General features: G+C 40.3%; 1 protein-coding gene across 8 annotated transcripts in view; it reads left to right on the forward strand.

Annotated features, from left to right (window-relative positions):
- Nucleotides 1–27,352, forward strand: part of PALM2AKAP2 (PALM2 and AKAP2 fusion) — a 265,334-nt gene that overhangs the window by 53,878 nt on the left and 184,104 nt on the right. For all 8 annotated transcript variants that reach the window (XM_086869415.1, XM_023944331.2, XM_023944332.2 and 5 more), the window contains exon 3: nucleotides 9,131–9,261. In XM_086869415.1, the coding sequence (XP_086725541.1) occupies nucleotides 9,131–9,261 (131 nt within the window). The remainder of the gene's footprint in view (nucleotides 1–9,130; nucleotides 9,262–27,352) is intronic.

The raw sequence follows: 27,352 nt of genomic DNA on the forward strand, positions 1-27,352 counted from the left end.
ATGGGGCTTCCTCATCCGTGGGAAATGGAGGTGTTACCACTTCTATCATTTGAAATCAGAGAAGTGGTCAAAATTCACCTTATACCAAACATACTTTGTGCAGTATCCATGAACATTATTTGGTTCCTGAAGAAAGACTGAAATTTATTTTGATTGACTAGTTTAACTGGAGAATACAACCCACAAGCAACAACTTCTTTTAAGAGCTTGGTTCAGCTAGGCAGCAGTGGGCAGGCCTGTTTGAACAGAGATGTTTACTATTCCAAATAAACTCCAGGGCAGCAGTATTTCTTCCAAAATCTGCCTCTGTAGTTAGTCGAATAGAATTTCTATAATTGTTTACTGTAGCTCTGTTTGGTGGCCAATGGTAACAAATTAAACGGAACAAAAACTCCTAATTGAATGAAAAATTACTTATTTGCTGTTTCTTTAACTATTACAATTACAATAAATCCATTTTCCACAGTTATGCTAGTCCTGGTGTGGTATAAATATTAGGGACTTATTTATTTTAACATCTGCTTCTTAAAGACTGCAGTTCATGAGCACAATCTGTAACATTACATCTTTACTCTTAAGAAAAGGAAAGCCTTTTTACATTGTTATAAAGATTTAGTTAGGGTATAGTTTTAGCTAAAACTGTATCATCTATAAATAATTTTTAATTGTATATTCCAGTTATATCACTGTCCCAAATTTAATCTATTCTTAAAATAATTGCTGTCAGAAAACGTAAGTAGATATGTCTGTCTATCTCTCAATATATGTACAACGTTGTGAAAAAAAAAGGAAATAACTTTTGCAAATGAAGGAGGCTTGTTATTTCTTTATAGTGAATCCCTTTGTGATTTTCAAGTAAATTAATCCTTAAACCGACTGGCAACTCAGCCAAGCACACCAAAAATGTTTGATGGTGTCATACGATTTCCTACACAGTCAGTGCAATATTCTCCAAAACCTAGTTCAGAGATAAGGATGTCATGTAGAACAGTGTTAAATGCCTTGCACAAGCTGACATTTGTTGCTCTTCCCTTATCCACCAATGATTTATGTCTCTGTCATAGAAGGCCACCAAAACTCAGGCATGATTTGCCCATAGTGAAGCTGTTAACTGTCACAAGTCATCTCCTTGTTTTTCATGCCGCTTAGCATATTTTCCAGGAGGATCCTGCTCCATGATCTTGGCAGGCACTGAGGTAGGTGGGACTGACTGGCATGTCATGGCATAGGTCTTCACTTTTTAAAAGCAGGGGTTACATTGCCACTTTTCCAGTCACTAGAAACTACCAGTCTGCCATAATTTCTCAAATAAAGTGAATAATGGCTTAGCCCCCTCTTCTACCAGTTCTCTTATCAGGTCCCAGGGACTTGTGCATCTTCAGTTTCCTTAGATGGTCTTGAACTTGATGTTCTACTACAGTGAGTGACTTCATGTTCTCCCAGTCCCTGCCTCTGCCTTCTGCATCTCAGACAGGGTGTTTGGAGCACTTGCTGGTGAAGGCTGAGGCAGAAACGTCATTAAGTACCTCAGCCTTCTCCATGTCCCAAGTAACCAGGTCTCCTTTTTCCTTCTGGGGAGACTGAGCATTTTCCCTAGTCTTCATTTTATCACCAACATACCTCTAGGAGCTTTTTTTTTGCTGCCTTTGATGTCTCTGGCTATATTTAAGCCCATCAGGGCTTTAGCTTTCCTGACCTGATCTCTGGCTGAAGAACAATCCCTTTGTATTCTTCACCTGGAGGAATTGCTTTCACCACTTGTCCTTGCTTTCACCCTCCATAGGCTTTCTTATTGTGTCTGAGTTTGTCCAGGAGATCCCTGTTCATCTACACAGGCTTCCTGGCATTTTTGCCTGGCTTCCTCTTTGTAGTGATAGATAATCACTCCTGAACTTGTAGAAAGTGATTCTTGAATACCAATCAGCTTTTCTGGGTACCTCTTCCCTCCAAGGTTTCATGCTATGGGACTTGACCAAGCAGACTCCTGAGGAGGCCAAAGTCTGCTGTCCTCAAGTTTATGGTAATGAGCTTTCTATGCACTTCCCTTGGTGCCCTGAGGATCTCAAACTTCATTTTGTGGCCCTTGCAGTCCAGGCTGCCCTTGAGCTTCACATTCCCCACCAGCCCCTCCTTGTTGGTGAGCACAAGATCCAGCATTGTACATCTTCTTCTTAGGTCCTCCATCACTTGAAGAAGGAGGTTATAATCACAACATTCCTGGAACCTCCTGGATTGGTTATGCCCTGCTGTTGTCTCTGAAAAAGGTTTTGGGGTCATTGAAGTTCCCCATGAGGAGCAGGGCTTGTGAGATCCTGGCCTCAGTGGTCCACTGCAGTAAGGATTTTATGAAAAGGAGAAACTCAGGCAAATTACCTGTGTGGCTGAGAGAAACTTAGGAAGAGGTGATGCCATCAGTCACCAATACCTGGTCACAAAAGGTTGTCAATTACAGTGAACCGGTCTAAAAATGATGGGGAAAGTCAAGTTCATGTGTTTTAATGTTCTATGGGATGAATACACATTAACTGACTGTTGGACAGCTTTTGCAACTCTTGGACTAAATATAACCTCCTTAAAAAAATTTTGAGACATCACTTCCTTAAGATATTTCTAAGAAATGTTTCATCCATTTCCTGAACAAAGAATAACAAAAAACGAACTGGCAACTCTACAGGATAATGTTTAATCTTCTTTATAAACATGCTGTTTGCTTGTGAGCTGGCTAAGTTTCACCAGCTAGGATACTTTTTTTTGTTGAATCATACATACGAAAGCTATGACAATGTGCTCCAAGTAAAGACTACAATCAGCTTAGCTTAATTCCCTAAGCTGGGCAATGCTTGAATCATATCCATCTATCATGCAGACGTGCTCCTTGGGCTAAAACAAGTGTCTTAGATAACTGGAAAGGCAACAAAAAGTTTTGCTGCTATATAAAACTAGATCATACCAGCAAGCTGGAAATGGTTGCTTGTCCATTCCAGGAACAGTCATACCATACAAGGCCACATCCATCTTGCTGCAGAGCAGAGAAGAATCTCTTGTGTTTGCTGTGGACCACACCTCTCCTTTGTTCTGCAAGCAGATTTCTCTCACACTGAAAACCCACACAGGAAAACTCTGCATCAGTCTGAGCAGAGGCAGATTGTTTCATTTGCCTAATGGAAAATTAAATACTACAGCATCACTCAGGAGTACATTCCAGGAGGTTTCTTATTTCCAGATGGACTTAGCTGTCATACAGTTTGTGTCTATAGCCCCTCTCTGCATTTGCATGCTTATGTGCAAACGATGAAGGGCATATAACATTAACATGCCTGCTTACACTACAGCCATGCAAATAATCTTTTTTTTCCATTTTTTTGAAAGACAAGGGAAGGCCTGCTGGCAAAGGAACAAGTCTTTCTAGAATCTCAGAACCTCATGTCCCAGTGACCTCTTTACTAATGCTGGCAACAGTGCTGTGCATCAGCAGGCCTGACCCAGACACGCAGGGTAGCCTGTACTAGCTGGGTTAGAGCCAGGTGGATGGCTCGGGGAGCAGCACAAGAATACAACAGTGACAAGTGCAGTGTTTGGAGAGGAAAAAGTAGACAGAACAAGGGAGGAATCACAGAGCATTTTTGACAGCGGTCATTCTTGCACTTTTGTCCCTTACAAAGTCAGTTTTATCAACCCAGGCAGATGCTTGGGAGCACGCACAAACAGAACAGACTTTGCTTCTCTGGGAGGCTTTCCCCCTTGTAGCTGATCTACTGAGTAGCAGGGGGGCCTCAGGTAGCTGCCAAACAGCAAAGTCAGAATCACTGCTGCCTCCAGATCTCCAGATCTGCCTAAAATCTTCACCCTTTTTGTACTGAGGTAACTTTTTTAAATGCAGAGAACAAATCGGAAATGCAGCCAGTTATGCCAGCATCCTAATGGAAATGTTTGGAGGTACCATCTGACTCACAGATGTGACAAGTGAAAAATGTTCATTGCATTCTCTTAGTAGGCATGGGCTGGTTAAAATGGTTAAATGTAGATTTGAGGACTTGGGGAACCAACCTCTTGTGCTCATGTTTTTCCATGGCACGAATACTGCTTGGATAGAGGGAGAAAATAATTTCACATTAATAAATACCTTCAGCTCCAAAATATTAATGCCTCATGGTCATCAAGCCTCAAATGCAAAGACTTTAGGCAGAACTTCAGTTTGGCTAAGATTTCAGTAAAAGTGACTTCAATTTCAGTGGAATTACACCAGGGATCATTAGTGGCTGTTTTCTAGGGCACAGAAGACCATAATTACCTGGCACAGTCAACATCCAGAAATGTTTCACAAGAGCAGGCACATTTTACTGAAGGAGGCTGTCTTGGGTCAACTTTTAACCTTTGTTTCTTCTCAGTATTATCGTCTTCCTTGAAGTCTGGAGTGCTCCACTTCAGCAAGCACTACTTTCAAGGAGAGATATTATTGATTGCCCTCTAAACATTTGGAAATACAAAAACCAAACAAAGATTTTTTTAAGGGCCCACCTCAAAAGGTATCTTCACAGCATGAACAGGGACTTTTCTCTTGTCATAAGTCATGACAAGTCTGGCAGATGTGTCTGGGTCTCAGGTTAAGACACTGTCACACTGTATGTGGAACTGCAAATGTATTATTTTTATGAATAAAGTTTATGGAAATTGTTTCAAAATCGGCAAGACTGATGGTTAGAACTAATCAGCTTTCACAAAGCAGGGAGTGCAGAGGTGGCAGGGAATAGGTATAATGATTTATTAGAAGGATGCTAAAGGGTTTACTTGCTGTAATAAAATGTCCTCTGATACTTAAACTTTTGATGCAACATTAAAGCAAAATGCAGCACTAACAGTAAAGGTTTTCTTTGCCTATTCAACATTAATTCTACTGCATGCATTTGAAGAAGCTGTGCCTTATTTCCTTGCTAGCACTAAATGTAAACAAATTAAAGCCCTCAGGCTTCACTGTCCTAAAGCATCCAACTGGAATAAATAGCACGTAAGATTGTAGTGCATCACTTTTATGGCCATCACTACGTCTGCTGCATTCAGACATTTGGCACAAATTCTTTCTGTCCTGTCCAACAGTTGTTCACTTATTTATGGCCTCACTATTGTCTGTTCACATAACTGTGACCTGTTTTGTTTGTTTTTTGCATGGTGCAGAAGTCAGTTGGTTTTCCTATGCTTGAACAAACTAAACAAATGAAGCTGCAAGGTATTTCTACAATCTCAGTGCTCAGTTCTGTGCAGACAAATGAAATCACCTGAGAGCAGTGGCAGCCTAGAGGATCTCAAGCCCAGTACCCTTTCCACTTCAGTAAGAGAAAGCATTTTTAATGACATGATCTAATTTCTGCTGAAGGATTTAGCCCTGAAGAAATTTTTCTCTTGCAGTAAATGAAGGAATACTTATACTAGACATTAGACAGCATAGCTCTTGCTCTGTCAGTGAAGGGGTTCCTTCTGAAAGTACAGAATATTTGCTGTATTTACAGTATTCACATATTCCAGTATGGCAGTGAGCAGTACAAATACCTGTATTTTTACAGTAGTGTATGTGGCCACTCTCAGAGCGGAGCCTCTTTATCATTTGGATGATACCTAATCATACAGCATGTGGTGCATAGAGAAACTTTGAAATGCAGAGAAGAATTAAAGCTCATAGCAGACAATGAAGGAAAAGCAATGCTGAAATACTAGCTTGTGGCTATTTTAATCACAGTCTGTTAAGCAAATGCACAATATTGTTGAGCAAGGGTAGCTCATACAGGTACATATTTTTGGGTTCCATCCTCATGCAAACCTTTTAGCACATTTGAGAAATGCTTACTAATCTTCCTGGGATAAGATTTTGCAATATTTTTATAAGAAGCATAACCCAAATTTCATAGCTATGGAGGACAGATGGCAGCAAACTCTTTTGTTTCCAGTCTGCATCTGTCTCTGGTTTGCATCTGTCTGGGTTGCTTTGATGTGGGCTGCCTCACTAGACTGTCTCACATCTAGGAGCTGTGCCTGAGCACCCAGCACAGCTCTGCCACCGCCTCACTGCCCACCCTTGGTTCCATCATATCTACCAAGGCCTTCCCTATGTATTTCTGATGAAAATGCCTCCTTGGGAAATGTATGCTCGAAGCAGGTGAGAGATTCTTCCAACCCCTACACCAGTTATCTGGCCAGGGAGAAAATGCTTCTTGCACAGCAAGATGTGCGACCAACATCCCCTGCTGTATGCCTGCCTGTTAGCCTATTTTATCTGCAGTGAGTGCATAAATACACACAACCTCAGCAGCTTGGCAAATAGACTCTCTGCAGTTTAAAAAATGCATTTATAAATCTTTTCATTTCTTGGTCTTTTTGTCTGAATTCCTCAGCATAGTATTTAACAAATGCTTTAATTTTCATCTTAAAAAGGAGAGTCAGAAACATCAAAGCTTCCAGTTTTCCTGTTTCAGATAAAATATGCTGACATTTCACCCAAGAGGGAGGATTTTTAGTAGATCATAACATTTTTGTCTCTAAATATGTCTTTTAAAAAGCCTATTGATGCTTTCCAGTTTCAAATTCATGCTATTAATAGGTAAAAAAAATAAATTAAAAAAAAGGCATTAGGGAGAAAGAAACCATGTGATTTTGTAGCTTAAGTGCTTCATATAAACAAAGACCAAAACAAAGGCTGTACAAAATACCTTACTTTTAGTGTACAGCAGTTGTACTGAAGGGACTGGCTTCTCCCTGTGTGAGCATCAGCATGGAAACTCTGTAAAAACACATTGAGAAAAGCCTCTATTTTAACTTCTTCTTGGAGTAGGAGAGGAGTGACTGTTAAGTTAATGTCTTCTGTGCCAGTGCTGTCCAAGCAGCACTTTGTCAAAGGCTTTATTTATTTATTTATTTTTGCTGGAGCTTTATCTAAACCAGGTTTAGAGCAGAGAAGGCTGTCTTCATCTTTAAAGTCTGGTCTTTAGAAACTCAGGGGTTTTTTTTTCCAACTGAGTGTCATTCAGGATTTCAGATTCAAGACCACACCTGAGTAAGATACATGCAGCAACACAGTTCCCCATGCAACTGGTCCACATTTGAAAGAAAAGGCAGCAGTTTGCTAAAGAAGAGTCAGCCTCCACTAGGCTTTGCACTGGATCTAACCCAGCAGGTGCCCACTGAGCTGTGCTATTGAGGCTTTAAAGGCCATAGCACAGGTTGTTAAATGTTTAGCCCCTAAAGACCTGTAAATCCATCTTTGTCTCACTTTGTTCCCTCATACATGTGGATGATTTGAAAGTCCTGAAGAGACATTTCTATAGCATGATGAGTCTGAATGAGGTGAGGAACACTCTGGTTGATAATCAACTTGTCTGAACACGAAAATTTCACTACCAGCTTATGAAATGAAGCAGGAAGCACCAATAGATGGTAGTGCCAGGACAAGAAGTAGCAAACTGCAGACACTGTGGCTGAAGATAGCCACTTGTACTGTTTTGGCAACTAGCAACTTAGAGGCCATGAGCAAAGCTGAGTTCAGCGAGGTAAAGTATGTCCTCAGCATAAGCAGGTCCAACTACTGAATGTGACTGCATGGGACAAGAGCATGAGACCTTTCCTGTTATGCAGAAGTCCTTATTCACACAGAAATCCCTTTAAATCCACCTAGACATCCTCTTATGCACAGAACAGTTAAAACCAGTGAAAGCTTGAGTAATTTGCCTGTGTGTTTTGAGTTGCTTTGTGTCTGCTGCCTCACTAAAATCTAATTGCCTGATATCAAATAGGTCACAGAGTGATAAAAATAGTTTGTGCATAGATACTATGTCTATATATACATGCACACACTCGAAAACTAGAAAGAAGACCTTGTCTGTCATGTCAAAAATGTTTCTATTTTGGGTAGGGGTTGAAGCTTGCTGTTGGTGGTAAACGTTTTCCTTTTACACATAGTTTGCACAAGTCAGGTTCTATTCAGCAACAAGCATGGAATTGAAAAGGCATATACAGCATGTTTGGGCTGCCTCTGAAATCAAATTTCCTTGAACTGATGATTTCCTGATTAACTCCTCTTTGCAGAAGAGAAGCTGGTTCCTAGAACTAGCACTGCCAATCACTTTGCAAATTCAAAACCGAGGCTCCCCTTTACTGATCAAAGCAAGGGAAGGTTTAGTTGGTCCCCTGGCTGATCGTTTTTTCCATCAGATCAATTTCCTTCTTGCCAAGTGGCAGTGTCCTTCTTAGCTTTGGGCTCCTGGTCTTCCTCATCCTATCTGCTGCATTCCTCTGTCAGATTTGGGTCAGACAAAGAACATAGGCATGTGTGCTGTGTAAAACATGGCTTTCAACCAGTCCACCTCCGTTGGTGAAGTACCCTGGATAAGCTGCGGCTGTGTTAAACAGGAACCAGGTGATGTTATAGACACATTTTCAGTGTAGAAAGCACAACAAAACTCCCAGCAATAATTCTATTGGGTGAAGGATGCTTTTTGCAACAGTGTTGTTGTGTCCTAGCAACCCTTCCACGATTTCTGGACGACTTGTGTTCATTTGTTCTAATTTGTGTCTGCCCAAGAGAAGATGTGTGTGCTCATGTTTATGTACACGTGTGTCTGTCTGTCTGCCTGAAACACATCTGTTGTACAAATAAAAAACGTATTTGAGTGATTTAATAGGAGACTGATTTTATACTCCATGAAAAACATTACATTTAGAGTACACTGATCTTTTGTTTTTGAAGCTTTAGAAAGTTTATGACTTTAGTCCTTCCAGCACATGCCTTATTATTCACAAGAAATCTATACTTTGGTTCAAAAATTTCAGTTCTTGCAGGACTTGCTAATTTGTTAATTTTAAACTGTTGGTTTTCTTAGGAACTAAAAATAACTTCATTATTAAGGCATAATATAAGGCCTTGATGGTAAATAAACTGTATACTGTAAAACTGACAATCATCAGTGTGAAAGACCTGACATCTGAATAAACAGCTGATATTGTTTGGCTGTTATCAACTGTCTGAAGCAGTAAGCAGGAATTCAGTGGGAACAAGCTAGTATTCAGAAGCAAAGACAGCTTCTTCTCATTCTACATATAGTTTTTGTTCAGTCTAAAGCTGATATGGAATTTTTTTACATTACAGTCAAAAGCTCTTCGGGAAAAATGGCTGCTACAGGGAATTCCTGCTGGCTCTGCAGAAGAGGAAGAAGCCAGAAGGAAGCAGTCAGAAGAGGATGAGCTGAAGGTGAAAAAGCTGGAAGAAAACATACACAGGTAGGGACAGCTTCCTTTAGCTTTGCCTAAGAACAGTCACTCCAATGGAGGCTGGAGACTTTACTTGCTCAGGTCCCCATCTCTGGCAGCAGCTGAGGGCAGCTGCCCAGGCAAGACTGGCAGTCACACGTAGGGCCAAATAAGCCCAACATTTGTCTCCTAGATGTCCATGTTTTTCAAGATAGAGTCATTGTGTTATCTTTGTGTTTAGTGGACTTTTATGGACTTCTTTAATGAGGTAGCTAAAGAGAGGGCCAAGTTCTCCCTTCAGATGCATGTTTATGACTTGATCAACACGCAAGAGATTCTCCATTCCTTTATACCTCCTACAGCCAAAATGAGTTCAAAGAGGGAGAGCATCCTTTTGCACTCGCTTCACTGGTCCAAATGACTTTTTGATATGCAACAGCAGATGTCACCAGCAGATCAAATACCTATTGCTTTCAGAAGCGAGGTTCGGGTGTTAGATTGATTTCCTTTTATCAGTTTCCCATTGCAGTCTGAGTTGACATTTGTCCTCATTTTTTGTTTTTCCTTGTTTTGTTTCAAACAAAGGTCTCTAAACCTCATAAGTAAAGTGCTTTTAATCCTCACAGGGCAAATTGCAGAGCTGCCTCTATTGTTTAGGTTATGTAAATTTAGAACTTTTTTCAGCTGGCAAAAGTTGTTAAACTTGGGAACTCAACTTTTAGAAATACATCAGCTGAGGCTACAACAGAGAAAAGGGAATAGGACCAGTAATCCAAGGGTTGAGGTATTAACTTAGCAGCTGGTGAACTTAATTTGCCTTATGGCAGGTTTCTTGTGGAATTTCTTAGAGAAGTCAATGAGACTGTTTCTTTGGGGTTATAGACAAGCAGACCTATCCTAAGCCTGGACAATGCTAAATGATTACTATGTGGAAGATACAGATCATGAATGTAAGAGTTACCTCATGCTACTGGTCTTTGTCCTGTGATTAATGTTAATTGAAATGGATCTGAGAATATTTATTGTTCTTTTATGTTTGTGGTAACATAAGGCAATAAATTTTTTTTCTAGATTTCATATGATATCTGATGTTTACTTCACAAATTAATACTGTATATGGAAAGAATACATGGACTGTGCTTCTGAAATATGTACTGTAATACATATTTCATCTAGTGCTGAATGTTGCAAGATGCTAAGAGCCTTGAACCCATCCAGCAAAACACATTAGAGTGGCTAATTTCAGCTATATGAGTACCACCACTGATGGCAGTGAAACTTCGTTGTTTAATTAGTTCAAAGTGTAGGATGAAGGACTGTGTAAAACTTTTGCTCCTATGGCTTGCTTTTTTGCTTCCTTTACTGCAGCCATGAAATCAAATATTTGAATATTTGAAAGTAACAGAGCTGTCTTCTTCTGTGAGCACTTATCTGTCAAACGACAGGCTAGCTGCTTTCTCCTGAGTTGAGGTGACATTTGTGTGACAGCCTCACTAACACACTTAACTTCCCTGTTGTCTTTCTAAAGGAATTCAAAAAACAGTAAAAAAGCATTTTCATTTAAATGAGAAAATATTACATCTGAACTGCAGAGATTAGACGGCAGAGGTTGAGTCGGTAGTCTAATTACAATTTACATCCATGACAACATGGCACATATCCAGAGCCCATCAAAATAGGCTAAGAAGGGAAAGGGCTGTAGAAGGGGGAAGAAGAGAAAAGATATCAAGCACATTATCCTGAAGAGTGAACTAGAATGGACTCATCCTGAAAGTATTTTTCTTGCTGCCTGTGCATTACATTTTCACTCCACATTCCCAGGAGAGAATCAAGGGGGAGTATTACAGGGGAATTGTTCATCTGTTCACATTTGCAGGGGATAAATGGCCTTTTGGAAATCCACTATGGACTATCCAGGGAAACCCTGTGTAAAAGCTCAAACCCCCTCAACAGAGATGAGAGGGGACAGACTAAGCTGTTTCACGAGGAGGATAGAAAATTTCTTCAAGACCAGCCCTAAGGCTGATTCCACAGAGCTGTAAAACCACTGTTCCATAGATCTTGCATATTCATTAGTGTCACACTGCATCATATGTGAAAGCACAGAGCAGCTGCAGTATCAATATGTCTGTGAAAAAGTCTTGACACACACATTCTGGAAAATATATATATATAAAAAAATATATATTATTAAAATATATAATTTCCATTTCCTCTTGGATCAGGGTGAAGCTTATTTGTGAGGAGCAATGTCCGGCACCTGCTGGCAGCCGGTACCCATGACCCTGCTTAAAGATGAGGGAATGGGAAGTCATCCCTTTCCTCCTGCAGCAGAGCATCCCATCATCATGACTGAGAGCACTATTTCTCCTACACACACTGAAGCACTCAAAAAGGTTCCATTCTCATACCCCTGCTTTTATTACATGAACAGCTGTGGTACAGTACCCACAGTTATTTGCAAGCCAGCTGTAACCAGTAGGTCTGACAAGCTCAGTGAACTGTGGCATTTAGAACAGAAAATTGAGAGTGTTTGAGGCCAGACTAGCATTCCTAAATGAGGATGTGGCTTCATGTAGGTGGGTCCATGTAGCTGGTGGGCTCATGAAGATATGTGCTGTCAGAAAAGACCAATACCTTTTGGAGAAAACAGTAAGGGTAGCACTGAGTTTGTAGGTGGACTTTAAGCGCTTTCACATCAGACAAATTTTTTGGTTGAGTATTGCTCACTCTAGTTCTAAGTGACTTTCTCACTAAAATAATGCATTTTTCAAGATGTAAGCATGTTTCTAATGTTTATTCTTAAGCTAGTGTAACCTTTGTGTGGGAAGTGTTTCATTTCAAGGAAGGCAGTAAAAATGCGTAAGAGTACAGACTTCTTATTTATTAGATTTCTGTGTTACTTTATCATGATACAGGAAATCATATACTTCAGTTTGTAGCTTGCAAGGATATGTGCATGACTTTACTTAGACAGGAGTAAGTATAATGATTTAATGAGCTTTCTCATCTGCAAAAGCATTTTAAAGAAGAATGCCTACATTACTCAGCACTTTTATGCACTTCATGTCGAGTGATGGAAAAAATATCAGCATCAAAAAAAGAGGAATAAAGCAGAACAATTAATGCAATGCAAAATTTAATGCTATTATAATGCTGCTAGTTAACATCAGGAGGGCATAGAAGTACATTATGTACATATAAGTTAAAAAACAAGGAGTGCAAGGTGAGGACATGATGCAGGCATATGAATGGTGTAACTGTGGATTGCAGGCAGAACAGTGATTTGACAATTGGAATTTGTTTAATAAGTTTAGAACCCTTGTAAACAAGAATGCAAAGTGAAAATCAAGCAGTCAAAAGAGCTGAATAATTTTAGTCCTGAATTTCCAGCACTCCTGCTTGCTTGACTTCAGTCTTCAGAATAAGACAAGATGCCCCATGTAAAAATCCTTCATCTCTTGCATTTCTTCTAAAAATGTGGTTGGTCCAATGGACTTAACAAGAAGACTGAATCCCATGTTCAACATTCATTGAGTCATAGTGTATTGGATGTCTATCAGTAGTGGAATAACATTGTTAAACGTCTGAAACCTGGCTTGAAGACTGGTGGCAGCATTGTATCAATGTCAGGGTGACATCAGATCTTGATATCTCTTCACCAAAGAACTGCTCTAAGTCATAAAATTAAAGTTTTTTAGTTTTTTTATGTTCTGATAAAGATCCTGGGTCAGTGGTAGAGGAAAGCTGACATTTCTGAATTTTTTTCCCAGTGATACAAAGTACAAAAGCGATCTCCTCTTTTTTGCAGCTACCTTAGATTTGGAGTAAATTATAGTAAATGAGTGAAAAATGAATGAAAAGCATTTCACTTCCTTTAAACTTATTCTCCAAATCACAGACCTGAAGCGTATTATTTGGGATCGCATTGATAGAGATTCCCAGTCAACTTCCACGGCCATATTTGTGAGAGTGTGTCGTAGGTGAAACAAGTGCTGCAACGTGTTGCATGCCTCCCATGGTTTGTTTTTTTTACCGCATGACGGCCTGGGTGTTTTGCAGCAGTGAATGGAAAGCTGGCATTTGAGATCTGGATATTATATACACATAGTATTCATAGAACAGAGCAGCCCACCTGCCTGCTATTCCTTCACATTTCAAATGCTCCCAAAATTATTTTGTTAGATTAAATTATAGTTCATAGCTGTTGGCCTGTGTTTACTACAAAATATGAAGGGTTTTTGTTGCTCTGAAGATTTTGGGTGGCATGGAAACAAGAAATGCTCTATGTCTCCCTGCTTGATTATTATCACTTGCATAAAGTACCAGGACTGGACTTCCTGTGGTTCCTGGAATAAAGAAAACCAGTGAAATAAATGTTCAGCAAAGTGGCATATCCCTCCAGTAATCAACAGTGCATTTGTTCACCTTGGATGAGGAGGTGCGCAGCAACTCCAAGGAGTGACAAATTACTATTTTAGCCATTTTGTACCAGGCAGACAGCTCAAACCAGTGGATTCAGGATGCCCAAAATGTATATGTAAGAGCCACTTGTGGCACTTTGGCACTGTGACAGCTCTTGCAGGTGAAGCAGTAGAGGATGGAAGCCAAGGAGTAAGCGGATCCCTTGTTCTTTGCTCAGGACTAGTCAGCTGTCAGCACATCCAAGGTCCTAATGTTTGCAAAAGCCTTTTGGGGTTGTGAAATGCTTCCTTTTTCTGCATGCTGGTGCTAAGCCACTGCTGTGTCACCTCTAGGAGAAAACTTTTCCATGGTGATCCAACATGGAGGGGGAGCTCCGGTGTTAATGACGGGAGGGTCTGTGTGTTGGCCTGTAGGGCGTGAGCTCTTTCATGGGGCAAGCACATCCTTGATGGCTGTTGCTGTCTTGCTGATGTGGTCAGGGAGTAAATGCATGCAAAAATCCCTCCCTCCCAGCAGCTCCCAAAGCAGAGTGCTGAACTGAAAGATGCCTAATGAGAGGAAGTGCAGGGGATACACAGCTTCCAAGAAAAACACTTAACCTGAGAGGTCGAAATAGACTCTGACTGTAAGCTTACATGATGCAAAATAGATGCTGAATGTTAGCTGAATATAAGCTTACCACCTCTCCCAAGCAACAGATACCTTGGTTATACACTCTGCTGTTCTACTGTGATTGATCTCTGCTTACCAGTATTAGATATAAGTCCACATCTAAGTGGAAGCAGATGCAAAATATGGTAGAATTTCTTCAAATTTGGCAGAAATTTCATCTTCTCCCATTACTGCAATTGAATCTTACAGGTAAATGCTTAGATTTGAGTTTTGTCAGAGAGGCTGGGCTAGGCCGTGAGAAGAAAACCCTCCCCAAGTTGATTTGATAGGTGGAAAATAAAAATAAAATCTCCTTAATGCATCTTATTAATAGACTATGAGTGCCTCACAGATCTGTGATGCTAGATGGGTTCTACACTAAAATTTCTTCTCATTGACAAGCCTAGCAAGTACAGACTCATGGCTCAGCTGAGGTTGTTGCAGTTGCTGCACCATTTTCTCTCCTTCAGGCACCCATTGTTTCATTTCTTTCTGATATTAATATTAGTTTCCTACATCTTCTTTCCATGATAAAAACCTGGTGTGTTTCAGACTGGGAACTCTGAATATAATTTTGTCTATCTTGCACGGTCACTTATAATCTTTACATGCGAAAGAGAGAGAGAACTTAAGACGTGCAACTGAACTCCTTCAAGAGAAGGATCATCTGATGTCAAAACCAGCTGCTCAGACCTCCCCTGTAGCAGACAATGTAAGCTGGGACCAGAGATGCCATAAACCTCTCCTTAGTCAGGTCTCAGCCATTTCCCTTCAGTCTTAACCTCCAGAGTGATATGAGCAGTTCCTGAAGTTATGCTAGTGCAGGGAACAGTGTGTCTTGTTTTGCAACTTCACATTGATGGCAGATGGAGAAAATTATCAGGAGCATTGTTTATTCAGCATTTTTGGCTTTTACCTAGAATGCCAGATGCAGCTGTAGGCAAGCCTTCAGTTTGCTTCCATATGCTTCCCATCTAATCAGTTCTGTTGGGTGAGCTCTCTAAGAGTGAACTTGCAAGGCAAGAATGTCTTCTCATGACCATGCAGTGTCTTCAAATTTTGCTCACCTTGTGAGGGTGTATCAAGCTCTCTGCAGAGGAGTAGGTGTTCATCCCCAAACCTTCGGTCTAGTTCTCCACTAAGATTTATCAACACTAGATCTCATATGCTGCAGGTCTGCATATTCCAGTTTTAGCAATCCTTCAAACTGTGATTTCCAAAACAGCACAACCTTAACCTCCCATTGCGCTCTTGATGGGGTTTATCTTCATATGTGAGACATTTCTTAGAAAAATAGAGACCAAAACAAAACTAGGCAAAAAGCCTAAAAACCAGGAAATTACAGTTTTTGAAATGAACCTGTTCTGCAGTGTGATTAGAGAATTTCTCAGAACTTTAATGATGATGTATGAAAAGCAATGAAATGGGGGTTGCTGGGTGGCAATGGATTTGAAGTTTTTTCACTTGGTATAATATATTCAGATGTTACACTTAAAAAAAGAAACAACAAGCTGACACTAAAAATAATAACACAGCTTACTACTTCAGCTCTGAAACGCAACTCATACTTAAAAAAGCAGAATGGCATACCAGTGTCTTAATGGTTACTTAAATGCTGGTGTTCTGGGTTTAACAATAGCAATCTCTGGATCTTCCACAACTCTTAAGCATTGCAAGCTTGTAATAATGCAATGATTTCTATGCATATTACAGAATGAAGAAAAGGATAGGCTCTTCGGTTGGAGCACAGACTCCCTTCACATCACCTACGTCTGCTCTCCTTAAGTATGTTTACCATGTATGGACCTTGATAAAGACACCTATTTGCCTAATTTGAAAGCCAGATATAAAAGAAATACCAAACCTCTGCCTGTACATCGCAAAGGATTTTCCACCTCTAGTGCTTCTGACACTTCACCCATGTCAGTGTGCTGTCGATTTAGAGGCATGTTCCTTGAGAACAGAAGCAGGTTGTCAAGGTGTCCAGCTTCAGCTAAGGTAGAGTCAATTTCTTCTTGTGGTGCTTCATCTTCAGCTGGACTGAAAACCACCACACAAGGATGCATCTTTTAGAAAAGATAACACTCCTAAAGTGCCATCAGTTTCTGTATGAGTTAACACTAGCTCACATGCTTCACACTCTTATGAAAGGGGCAAAACCTCTAGGTCAGGTTCAGGAAGAAAAATGCAATTTCACTAACAGTAGTCTTCCAATAAGATGGACATTTTGTGCAAGGCTGGGTTTCTGTTGCCATGCTAGATGAGACATAGTGAAATATTATGAAGTGAAAAACTCCTGAGCCTCCTTGGCTTTAACATTTCAGAGTTAAAAAGTACACATCTCTTAATGTGATGGTGTTAGCCAGGTGAGGAAATCTCTTCCTTACACATTTATTATCTTATGTATTGAATCACCACAGATCCAAAGCCATCTAAGATGCCCATAACTCTTTTAAGCCTAGTAGAACTGACAGGAGTTTCCTGAATCAGTAAACTGATTCAGCATGACGAGCAGGAAACTGTTGAACTTCATTGCATCTGAATTAAATATTAATCTTGGTCCAAATGGGATAGTTGCCTGGAGTAAAACAAAACTGACTAGAGTCCTTTCCTTTCCTTGTTATGCTTGCTTTTGTTGGGGTTGGCCTGTTGTCTTGCTTTCCTTGTATGCCAGCCCTAACATGGTGTAGTACAGATGAAACAGCTCCTTACATACAATTGGTTCATATAGCACTTGGTAGATGGAAAAAAATAAAGGTGTGCAAATTGTATAATGGGAAGACAAGTGTGTGTGAATATAACCTACATGTGCACAAACATGAAAGACATGACAAACTAGGAGTGTATTTAGAAAGATAAGGCAGAGGGTTAGGCAACAGCATGAATTTGTTTTATTGCTTTACAGGATCATTAGTCTCTCTTAAAATTAAATCAGGGGAGCTCTCTCTTCCCTGCCAAACCACTCTTTATGTGCTGGACATAAAGAGTCCAGAACATGCAGGGTACACATGTTTGTGTGTGTGTGTAGATAGAATTCTGAGGTCAGGTCATGCAGTGTACATGCACTCATGCTCACATACGTGTGGTCCCAGAGCCAGGGAAGACACCGTTGTAGTTGTGGCCCTCAATATTCCTTTCTCCCAAAGGGCCAGGTTCATCCTGTTGAGTTCCAGGTTCTTGAGTAAGTCACCTGCATTGAGTCATCGTCTCATTTTCCCCCCCATGCAATCAGTGAGAGAACAGCATCACCTCTGTGGTCTGTGTAAGCCCCTCTCTCTCTTGATTTCAAGCTCCTTAGCCAAGTGCCTCAAGAGCAATGTGTGGAATTTAAGCCTTGATGTTTCTGCCTGCTCAGGCACCCTCTACTGGGCCCCTGGGCACTACCGTGATGCAAATATTCACCAATACCGATTACTTCTGTGTCTGGTGCATCATCTGTTTATGACCCTAGGCTCTGTCCTGCCACTCTTGCTGGTCTCCAGCACTGACACGTACTTCTGCAGGGCTGGGCTAGCGCTGGTAGGTGGAAGTGGGGCAAGGTGCAGTGTCTGGAGCCACCCAGTGGGCATTGGCAGTCTGAGCCTCGATTTTAAAAAATCCGCAGTCTAAAGAGCATGTCACCTTCCCTGCAAGGTACTTTAACTCCTGCAGTATGTGAATCCTAAGGCAAAAAGTACAGTCCCCACTGATGGTCCACTGAAAGGCAAAGGAAGTCTGGATGTGAAGTAAGGAATCCTGATTGATAAGAGACATATGTAATGAATTTAATTGACAATTTGCATTTATAGAAAAAAATCCCAAGGAGGCATGTTCAGGAACAGATAGTAACCTGCTTGCACATGTATCAAGGTCTCACTTCAAAAATGCAAACAAGCTGTAACAGAGAAGTTCAGTGCACTCAGAAAAAAACCGTAGACATCCAGGAATACAATGCATGACTGATGTGATAAAAGTAAAAATGAGGGACATTCAGAGCACTTGGACCAGCGTGTTACAAAGGTGAAACATGCTCACTGCCACGTGAAAATACATAGCAATGCAAATTCAGGCTTGTAGTCTGAAATGGTATATGGCTCTATAGTGTAAGATACCGAGGAATCGGGCCTCAGCACCAGATTGCTACAGGAACTCAAAGTAGAGAGCTGACTTGGGTGTCACATGTGCACAGGGGCAGAAAAACCTATGGGGGAGAGATAGGGACTAATAAATGGAGGCAGTGAGAGACTTTATACAACAAATGCACATGGATTAAAACCATTTCAAAGTAATACTTGCATGGCATCTGCTGTGACCTATTGTGGCCACAAGGGAAAAAGGACTTAACAAAGATGTTAAGAGTGCTTCCAAGCAACAGAGGAGGGAAAGAGAAGGAGGAAAGAAGAAAAACTCAAACATTTTGCAAAACCACCAACATAAAAAAATTAGTTTAAGGTCAGATAAAGCAGATTTACTAGGAGATTTACTTAGAACTTTACTAGGGATTTCCATGTAATCAAGATCCACAGCTGCAGTTAGGACTCCTGAAAAAAGCACATTGTGCATTGCAAAGTTTGGTCAGCAAAGTCAATAAACTGTAGTAAAGTCATGATTATGACTTTAGAACATCATTAATATCTTAGAAAGAATATTTGCAGTAAAAGGTAAATTCCAGTTTACCAGCCATTGGAGTCACTTGGACAATGTCTATGCTTCTTTTTAGAAGTCCTTCAGCCAGGGAAGACTACCTGATATGCAAGGAGTCATAGCTATGAGACAGTGGAAGAGATGTATATATTGAAATTGGTCCACCTGGGTTCTACCCATGTAAAAGAATCTGTGGACTAGGGTCTGATATGCTTTAGGCGCCAGTAACACGGGTCTTCTGGGGCTTGAGTGGGGATCTGTTCTCCCTTCTCCATAGCTGTCAGTCTACCTCAGGACAAATTCACCTAAATACAATGCCAGAGTCCTAAGAAGGCAAGTAAATTCAAAAACAAAGTACCTGCCAAGGAAAAGACGATCTTAAACAGTTGAAGCTGATTCTGAATAACTGGATCACTGGAAACTTCAAAAAGCTGTAAAAACATGTTTTTGATTGTAAATGGTCTGGAAGACCTGGCAGAGCAATACCATGTTCATGCTGTACTACTCCCAGGAAAATGCATTTAGTCCTCCATTTGAAAATCTGTTAAATTATGCCTACTCTATACTAGAACATTTTTACTAATGAAGCTACAAAAGCAAATCTTCCCTTTGTGGATTGATATTTTTATGTTTTTACCAGCAGAAAGTATGGACACTTAAATGGTGCGAGTTCTATAGGCAAGGTTATTGTAGCCATGTACTGACCTCTCTACTAGAATACATACTGAAATAAAATGTTTTTAGTAATAACCTACCCTCTAGGCAAAACCAGTACATTAATGGGAAAGTTTGCAGTCAGTGCATGTGGAGAGAGTCACAGGGACCCAGGCTTTGAATCCTGCATTCATCTAGACAGTGTTGGTGGTACAGAGTGTGTCTCTGGGAATTGCCCCAAGGAAAGAAATCAGCCATGAGAGGATGAAGTGCAGAATTATCTCTGGGTTAAACTCTTGCCTCTGCCAAAGGCTTCTTGCATTATTTGAAGCAAGGTAGTACAGCAATTCTTCCACATCTCATACTCCAGTGTTCATTTGTGCAATTACCTTTCTCACACATGTATTATGATATGAGCTGGGCTCTTTGGTACAGGAATTGCTTCTCATTGCATGAAGAGAACTTCATCGGTGTCCCTTAGAATACCGAGTGAATTTTTGTTCTTCAAAATTCTTCCCATTTTTCCCGTTTTTTGCACTGGCAGCTGAGATATGGTGCTTCTGAAGACAGCTTGAGACGCCTCAGGCCCACGGTATGACACACCAGCATAAATTAAATAAGTTTTGTTGATAATTCCTAAAGGAGTTTTCAAATTCAGCTGTAAAAATCCAGTTCCCAAATGTCCTGGGACAAATTTGAGAGAAAACCTCCAAATGGGCCCCCTCCCACAACTGGTTCAGGAAAATATTTCCTTGGAGAAAAGTGGAAAAAAACTGTTTATTTAACAAGCAAAGTATCTGCAAGCATAAAAAAAATGAATAATATTAAACAATAAAACCTCTTACTGTTCTGAAGAGCTGGCAAATTCAAAAAGTTCTTTTCATGTGCTGTAGCTCAGCTTGCTCAGTCTCTCATCAGTCCCTCCAGGACTGAAAAGTGCCAAGGCCCAGGCCCCGGTGGGCCCCAGGTGTGAACTCCTGGGGTTTGTCTGGGTTTTCTGTGCAGAGCAGGCTTGAACAGATCCAAATAAAAATGGGGGGGGGGGGGGGGGGAAACCACAGTCTGGGTTTTTTTCTGCCTCAGCTATCTAAAAACTGACTAAAAGCAAAGGAGAGCTCTGTCCTGCTGTCTGTCTGTGCTGCAGACACCACAGTCTGGAGAATAATGCAGAGGAGCGAGGAGTGTCGTTTCTAAAAACAAACTGCTTCTTTTCCCCCTTTGCTCTCAGAACCAGTCTGAAAAGTGCAGAACTTAACATCCAGCATAAACAGAGCAGACAACTGGGGATACGAGCATCATAAAGTCACCCCAGGACACCAAACAATTGATTAATCTCTTTAACATGATGGTGATTTGCTTATCTTTGCCCATTAACCAATGGGCTTGTTTTATTTCTTCTTTTTCTCCTGTTGTCACTCTGTATGCAATGAGTCAGGAATCCAGGATTGCTACTGGCTCTCCAGGGAGGTTGCACCACCCCACCCAGTGCTGTGCACAGTAGTATATATACCCTTTACTGCAAAGCCTTTATATGCATGTCATCAAGGCAAGCAATGACCACAAGAGGAAGTAGGGACCAGAAGCATGGACTAGAGCCTAGGTTTTCCAAGCTTGAGTGACCTGTCATATAGATAAGTCATACAGATAAATCTATAATCAACTGGTGGATTCAAATTGTAACATAGATCTTTCAACACCAGAAGAAATGTTTGCTGTCTGCTAACAGATACCAGAGAGAGAAAGCAATTCCAGCTCAGACCCTGACATCTTTGATTGTAGCTCAGGTAAAATGTCCTAAATCGTGGAATTATTGCTGGGTTACTTAAACAACTTTTTGTTTGTAGGAAACCCATTTGGGAAACATGAATTTGCCTACAGAACCTTAACTGCACCAAGTATGAATAGACAGATATTCTCAGTAAACGTGGATTACTAGTAATACATAAGCATATGGTAGAGGAGCACTCATGTCAAATGAGATGGCAGAGAAAACAACTTACAATTAAATCTTGGAGCCCTAAGCTTATAGTAGCTTTCCATTCAGTCTCAATCTTGTGCATTTTTTAAAAATATACTTAGAAAACTGTAAGTACTGTTTCCTGGTATGAGTCCATCTTTTGCCTCATTTCTGCTGTTTATATGTAAGGATACTCATTAATCAGGACAGTGAATTTCACACAAGTGATCCTCTCAAGAATCCACACTGCAATCAGGAGGTGGACGGTCAGTCTGGTTTGCAGCAAGGTGTTTTTCTGTAGGTCCGTTAGATAAAGCAGCAGTCTTATAACCCAGGTAAGGTTTGTTGAGACTTTCAGTTGAAGACAAAGCTCTTAGTTCCAAAAGAATATAAGGGCGAAAAGAAAACCTGCTAAATTACAGCAAAAGGCTAAGGATTTTCTGACTTGTCTGATGACCTCTGAGCTGTGTGACTTAACATGCGTGGCATAAGCCCAGAAAGGCAGAAGGTTCCTAAATTTAGAAATGAATTCTAGGCATTGGCTGCTGCAGAGCAGCAATGTATCACCAGTAGAATAGGGCATGTAAATCTCATCTTGCTTGCAGCATCCAGGTGAGGAAACCAGAGTAGCCTGTTCACCCTCCAGACATCATTCCAGAGGGGTTGCATGGGGCTTGCCATTGATTTGGTCCTGCAGGGACAGCCCAGCTCACTGTCAGAAGTTATGCCCAGCAGTAAGACATCACTTCTGATGTGGGGAAGTCGTTCATTTTTGTTAGATTGGCAGTCCAATTTTGATGCCATGATTTTCAGCTGAGAAAATAAATAAAAGACAAATAGCTTAATTCTGACTTTAGGAAATGTTGCAGCAGGAGAAAACAGTGAAGATACTGTGGGATTTACATGTGTACTCTGTTTATGCCCCAAAACATGTGAGGGAAATGTCTTATGCCTTTGAGCCCTTACCCCATTGGTATCACCTTTTGGGGAGAGGTGTGGAGAACTGCAGGGTGTCACCAAGCCAAGAACATGATGATCTTCAGTTCTATTTTCTTCTTGGGAAATAACTGTGCTTTCACTTAGGCACAACCTAAAATTTTCTGCCTGCCAAAGGCTGGAAATAACTACCACATCAGATGTAACTTGTTATGTCACACATATGGTCACTGAAAGCCCAGTTTTAAAGCTGTGGGCAATGTTTTGTAGCCTTCCAGGCAGGCAGCAGTGGTCAATTCTCCTTTTATCATCTTTTAGATAAGGACTTTCAGCAGCAACCACCCTGTATACAAAACCCCCATGTCATTCTCTGCTCTTTGCTAGTTAAAAACAGCTTTACAAATGTGAATCATTAATCATATTGAAGCCATGTCACAGAAAAATCATCCCATTTTCCTAGCCTTGCTAGGGCTATTAGGGGGATTCTCTCATGCATGTGTTGCATCAAAGGTCAGGTAAAGAGCCCAGCTTGGTCTGGACAACAGTTGCTGAAAATGTTATAGATCCCCTGAAATAATTAATTGAAAACAGGTTTCAGAAATTGAAGTCTGCTTCGCACAAAGAAGTTTCAAAAACTTGTTTTCTTCTTACCAGCTATTTTTCTCCTGAATGTTTGTAATACATTTCTACCCAGAGACCTTAAATTATCAGGGACTGGTATAGTCAAAATTATACCACCTAAGGCAACGCAAAACCTCAGGTGTAGCAGAGAGACTCTGTGTTACACTGATTTGTTAAATGCTGCTATTTAAAATATACAGTGCATGAACTGAAAATATTACCAAATTAGACCAAATGTCCACCCTGTAAACTGTTCATCCGTGCCTCAACTTTTTTCCTCTCTACAGAATGGGAATGTAATAGCTAGCGAACGCTTTGATACCCGCAAACAATTAACAGAATACATGAGAGCCACATCCTGATGTCCTGGCTTAGTGTCCAAGGCTGCTGTGGATCCCAGGACCAAACTAATCTCTTGCCCACAGTATAAGTTGCTGCACATTACTTTTTGAAAGGCCGCTATTGCACTGTGTTTGTAGACATTCATTCCACTCTTCAGGCATTTCAAAGAAGAAAGGAGAACGGAACATCCACAATTACTCCCTCTTGAGTGTGAAAGGAGGCCAGAAGAATGCACTGCGGTTCTTGGGAAGTGGGAACTCCTACTTAAATGGGGTGTTTACAAATGAAGATATTTATTGCACAGGATGACTCTTACAGGTGGTTCCTGGGTAGAGCTGTGCTTTGTCAGGCTCTCCACCAAACACCACCAGACCTCCCTTGGGCACCAAGGCTTTATGTGGCACAGGAGTGCTGTTGAGTTTGCACAGTTTGATCACGAATTTGATTGCTTCAGAGGAGCTGTTCTTGTCTTGCCTCAATTTCAAACAAGATAATACAACTTTTCTTAGAACATTACCAGATAAACAACGGCTGTGAAACACGATGACTCAAGCAAAGTAGGGTGTCTAATATCCTTTCCTTATTTCCTTTTCATTTTGTCATAAAAAAATATCTGTAGGGCAAAGCTGCAGAATTACCTATTCTGAAAATGTCTTTTTTCCTGTTAAGAGTGCTGGTATTTAATAATTTTCCAGCTTCATTAAGTGGCTTGTCTTGCCACTTACTACATCAGTACAGACTGCATCATACTGGTGTCTTGAATAAGATGAGTAATACATTGATATTTTTCCATCTTAGCAGCCCCCGCTGATCTACCTCATCTCCCAAAAGAGAAGACATTTGAAAAACCTGATGCAATGACCCAGCATTTCTGAAAGGTGATTCCTTCCTCATTAGTCTTTGCTTTACCTGCTGCTGAGTGGAAAAGGATTCACTGCAATGAGGGAAAGAAATACTGATATCTTGTTTTTGGTTAGGGAAGAAGTAGATTGTTTTTAGTAATCTCTGACTGTACTGCTTGTTGCTTTGTTATAGATATAGATATCTGAAAGTAATGTGCATGAACAAAGCTGAAAATGGGTTGCAAGTGGGCTTTCAAATTGCTTTCTCCAAATAGGAATAACAAAAAACAATCATTATGGAAGTGACATATACTATGGATATCTGAAATTTTTCATTCAAAAATATATATGACTATTTTTATTTGGCACAAAATATATAGAGAGAGATTCTCAGAAGCTGTAGTAGCCTGTAATACACTGGTTTTGCCCCTAGATATTTGGGACAAGTTAACCATAATACACATCTATGTTGGATTAATCTGATTTTTTTTTCTTTTTGTAATGGAAGCTTTTCTGGATAGTAACTAGACACTAAAACAGGACATGGAACATCTTGGTTTTACCTAATTTTCTTGTTTTATGATTTTACCGGTGAAAAGTTCATGGTGTTCTATGTATTGAGAACAATTTGTAGTGCTGAATCTTTATGAAGGAATAATTTTTTTTCACCTGAAGCACATGTATTTTGAAAATGGCCCAGTCTTATGTAATTCTTTGAAGGATTTTCTTTCCTTCATAGGAAAATGTCTTCAAAACAAATAGTAGTGTTTTGTGTCTACCATGGGAGGAATGCTATCTGGGAAATAGCCCAGAGTGTACAGAATGTGTTAATTTGTCTGTTTGCCCCAGGGATGCTGAGTCATGTAATTGTGAGAGTATCTGGAGAGGGTTTGCATAATGAGGGGTTTGAAAAATCCGTTTCTCCAGCTTTTCATGGAGAACAAGAGTCCAGTTTTTGCTGGATGAAAATGTTAATAAAGAACTGGGAAATCTTGGCAGGCAGAGAAGATAGCTTCCCAAGGAGAATCAAGGTGAAGTGATAAAGCATTGCCTTCAAAATCACCAAAAGTAGTCTAGCAACTCTCATTGCTGTTCTGTTAATTTTTTTATTTTTTAAATAAGGTAGCTACTCTCTAGTGGTTAGCTGAACTTCTTATTTCATAGAGTGTACATTTTTTGTGAGAAATATTAGCCTAAGGACCATGCACCAGTTATTCATTTGGTGAAAAAATATTGTTCCTCTTCTCCATCAGCTAGGACAAATGAAAGGAAGGGGAACCAACAGAGAGACATGCTTTTTCTGCTGCATTTAGGTGGACTTTGTTGGTAGGATGACTTGTAAGGATTTAAAGTTGTCATAGCTATTAAAGTTGCTGGAGTTTAACAGCTCCCACAGCTTTCTCTTAAATGCTATTCATATCCATCTTTTCCCCTCCTGCTAAGCCTCTAATTTTATTTAATTCTTTTATTTTTAAGAGTTTGGTAACTTCTTCAATATGGCACAGGGTTTCCAGGAAATGGCAACTTTTTGTAGGTTTTTAAGTGTTCGATAACTTCTTCAGCATGGCAAAGGGTTTACAGGAAACAGCAATTTTCTGCAGATTCTTTTCCTGTCACATCTCAGTAAAGCAACCTGCCTTACAGACAGTCTTCAAGGCAGGCAGGCAGGTCTGTAGGCAACATTTGGGTTCCAGCTCTCCTCTTTTGTCACCAAATTCCCTTTTAACTCTGAACAGCAATGTGACATGGCTCCATGATGAAAATCTCCTTTTCCTCTGCATTCATCAGTGGTGTGGTCTTCACTACCTGCTTCTCTCTAGGCAGCAGACAGGAATGCTTTTGCCACTCCAGCAGAGGGACCAGGGGAGTACCAGAACCTTTTCCAGGCTTTAGCCCTAGTTTCTTTGCCTCCTTTCATCCCGGGGTTTCCAAATAGGAGGATTTGCAAACCCACACACAGGAGTTTTACTCAGTGGTATCATGGATCTCTGTCAGCTGTGCCATCCATGCTCACTGAACAGGGGCCTTGATGGTCCTCAAGCATTGCCCAGCCTGTGTGACCACAGCTGGAGAGGGCTGGACAACACAGGTCAGTCCTATTAATCCAGAAAAAATAGGCAAAGCATGATGGTGTGATTATTTAAATCCAGAAGGAGTCAGGAAATGTCAAAATTATACCTTCTGTTTCAGAACAGGTTCTCCTCTGATTCTCACTACTTCTGCCCCCCGCTTCCCTCTTTTTCCTCATTATCCTCCTAGGAAGACTATTTTTTAATTAAGTGAGAGAGTAGACTTGCAGAAGAGAGGGAAAAATCTTTGTTCTTTGTGTCCCACATTGATTAACATTCTTGTAGCTTCACTGTTTGCTTCTCTAAAAAGAAGCTGTGATAAGACTGAGGGAAGAATAGCTTTTGCATATTAATTTTTTCCTAACCAAAAGCATTTAAGTTACCCTAATGATACTAGAAAAATTCCAATATTCAATCTCAGATTCATTTAACTAGTAGCATCCTCTGACAAGCTCAATAGAAGAAACACAAGAAGAGCAAGTCATTAAAAAACTATATTTATTTAAAAATGAGTATTAATCACATATTAACCTCACCCTAAACAGAGATGCAAATCTTTGGAGTATGAATACCTCTTCCAGATAACTGTTCAGAATGAGGGATTTCTGCAGAGTGGTTAGTCCACCACAGTCACTTCGTGGTGAGACCCCACAAAATATAAAGGTTAAGAATTAGAATGAACACGAAATTACAAAGTCTTTGACGTACAAATGGAAAAGCAAAAGTAAAATAATGGATTTGGGGCAGGCAGATTTCAATAAAATCAAGATTTCATAACTGAAAGCTTTGATGGTTAGGGTGAATGCCCATAAAAGCACAAACAGGCCAGGGGAAAGATAGGAGGCATAGGACCACACTCTGGTGTACTAAATCACTAGCTTTTCCTAGGCATTAGACAAAGATAAAATGTCACAGAAAATGGAAATTAGTTCAGATTGCTAAGTATAATGTGAAAGAGTTAAAAAAATGGGTGAAGATGAAAGCTTAAAAGGGAGAGGTAT

This window comes from Cyanistes caeruleus, chromosome Z (assembly GCF_971803275.1).
Source record: "Cyanistes caeruleus chromosome Z, bCyaCae1.hap1.1, whole genome shotgun sequence".
In the NCBI taxonomy this organism is placed as follows: Eukaryota; Metazoa; Chordata; class Aves; order Passeriformes; family Paridae; genus Cyanistes; species Cyanistes caeruleus.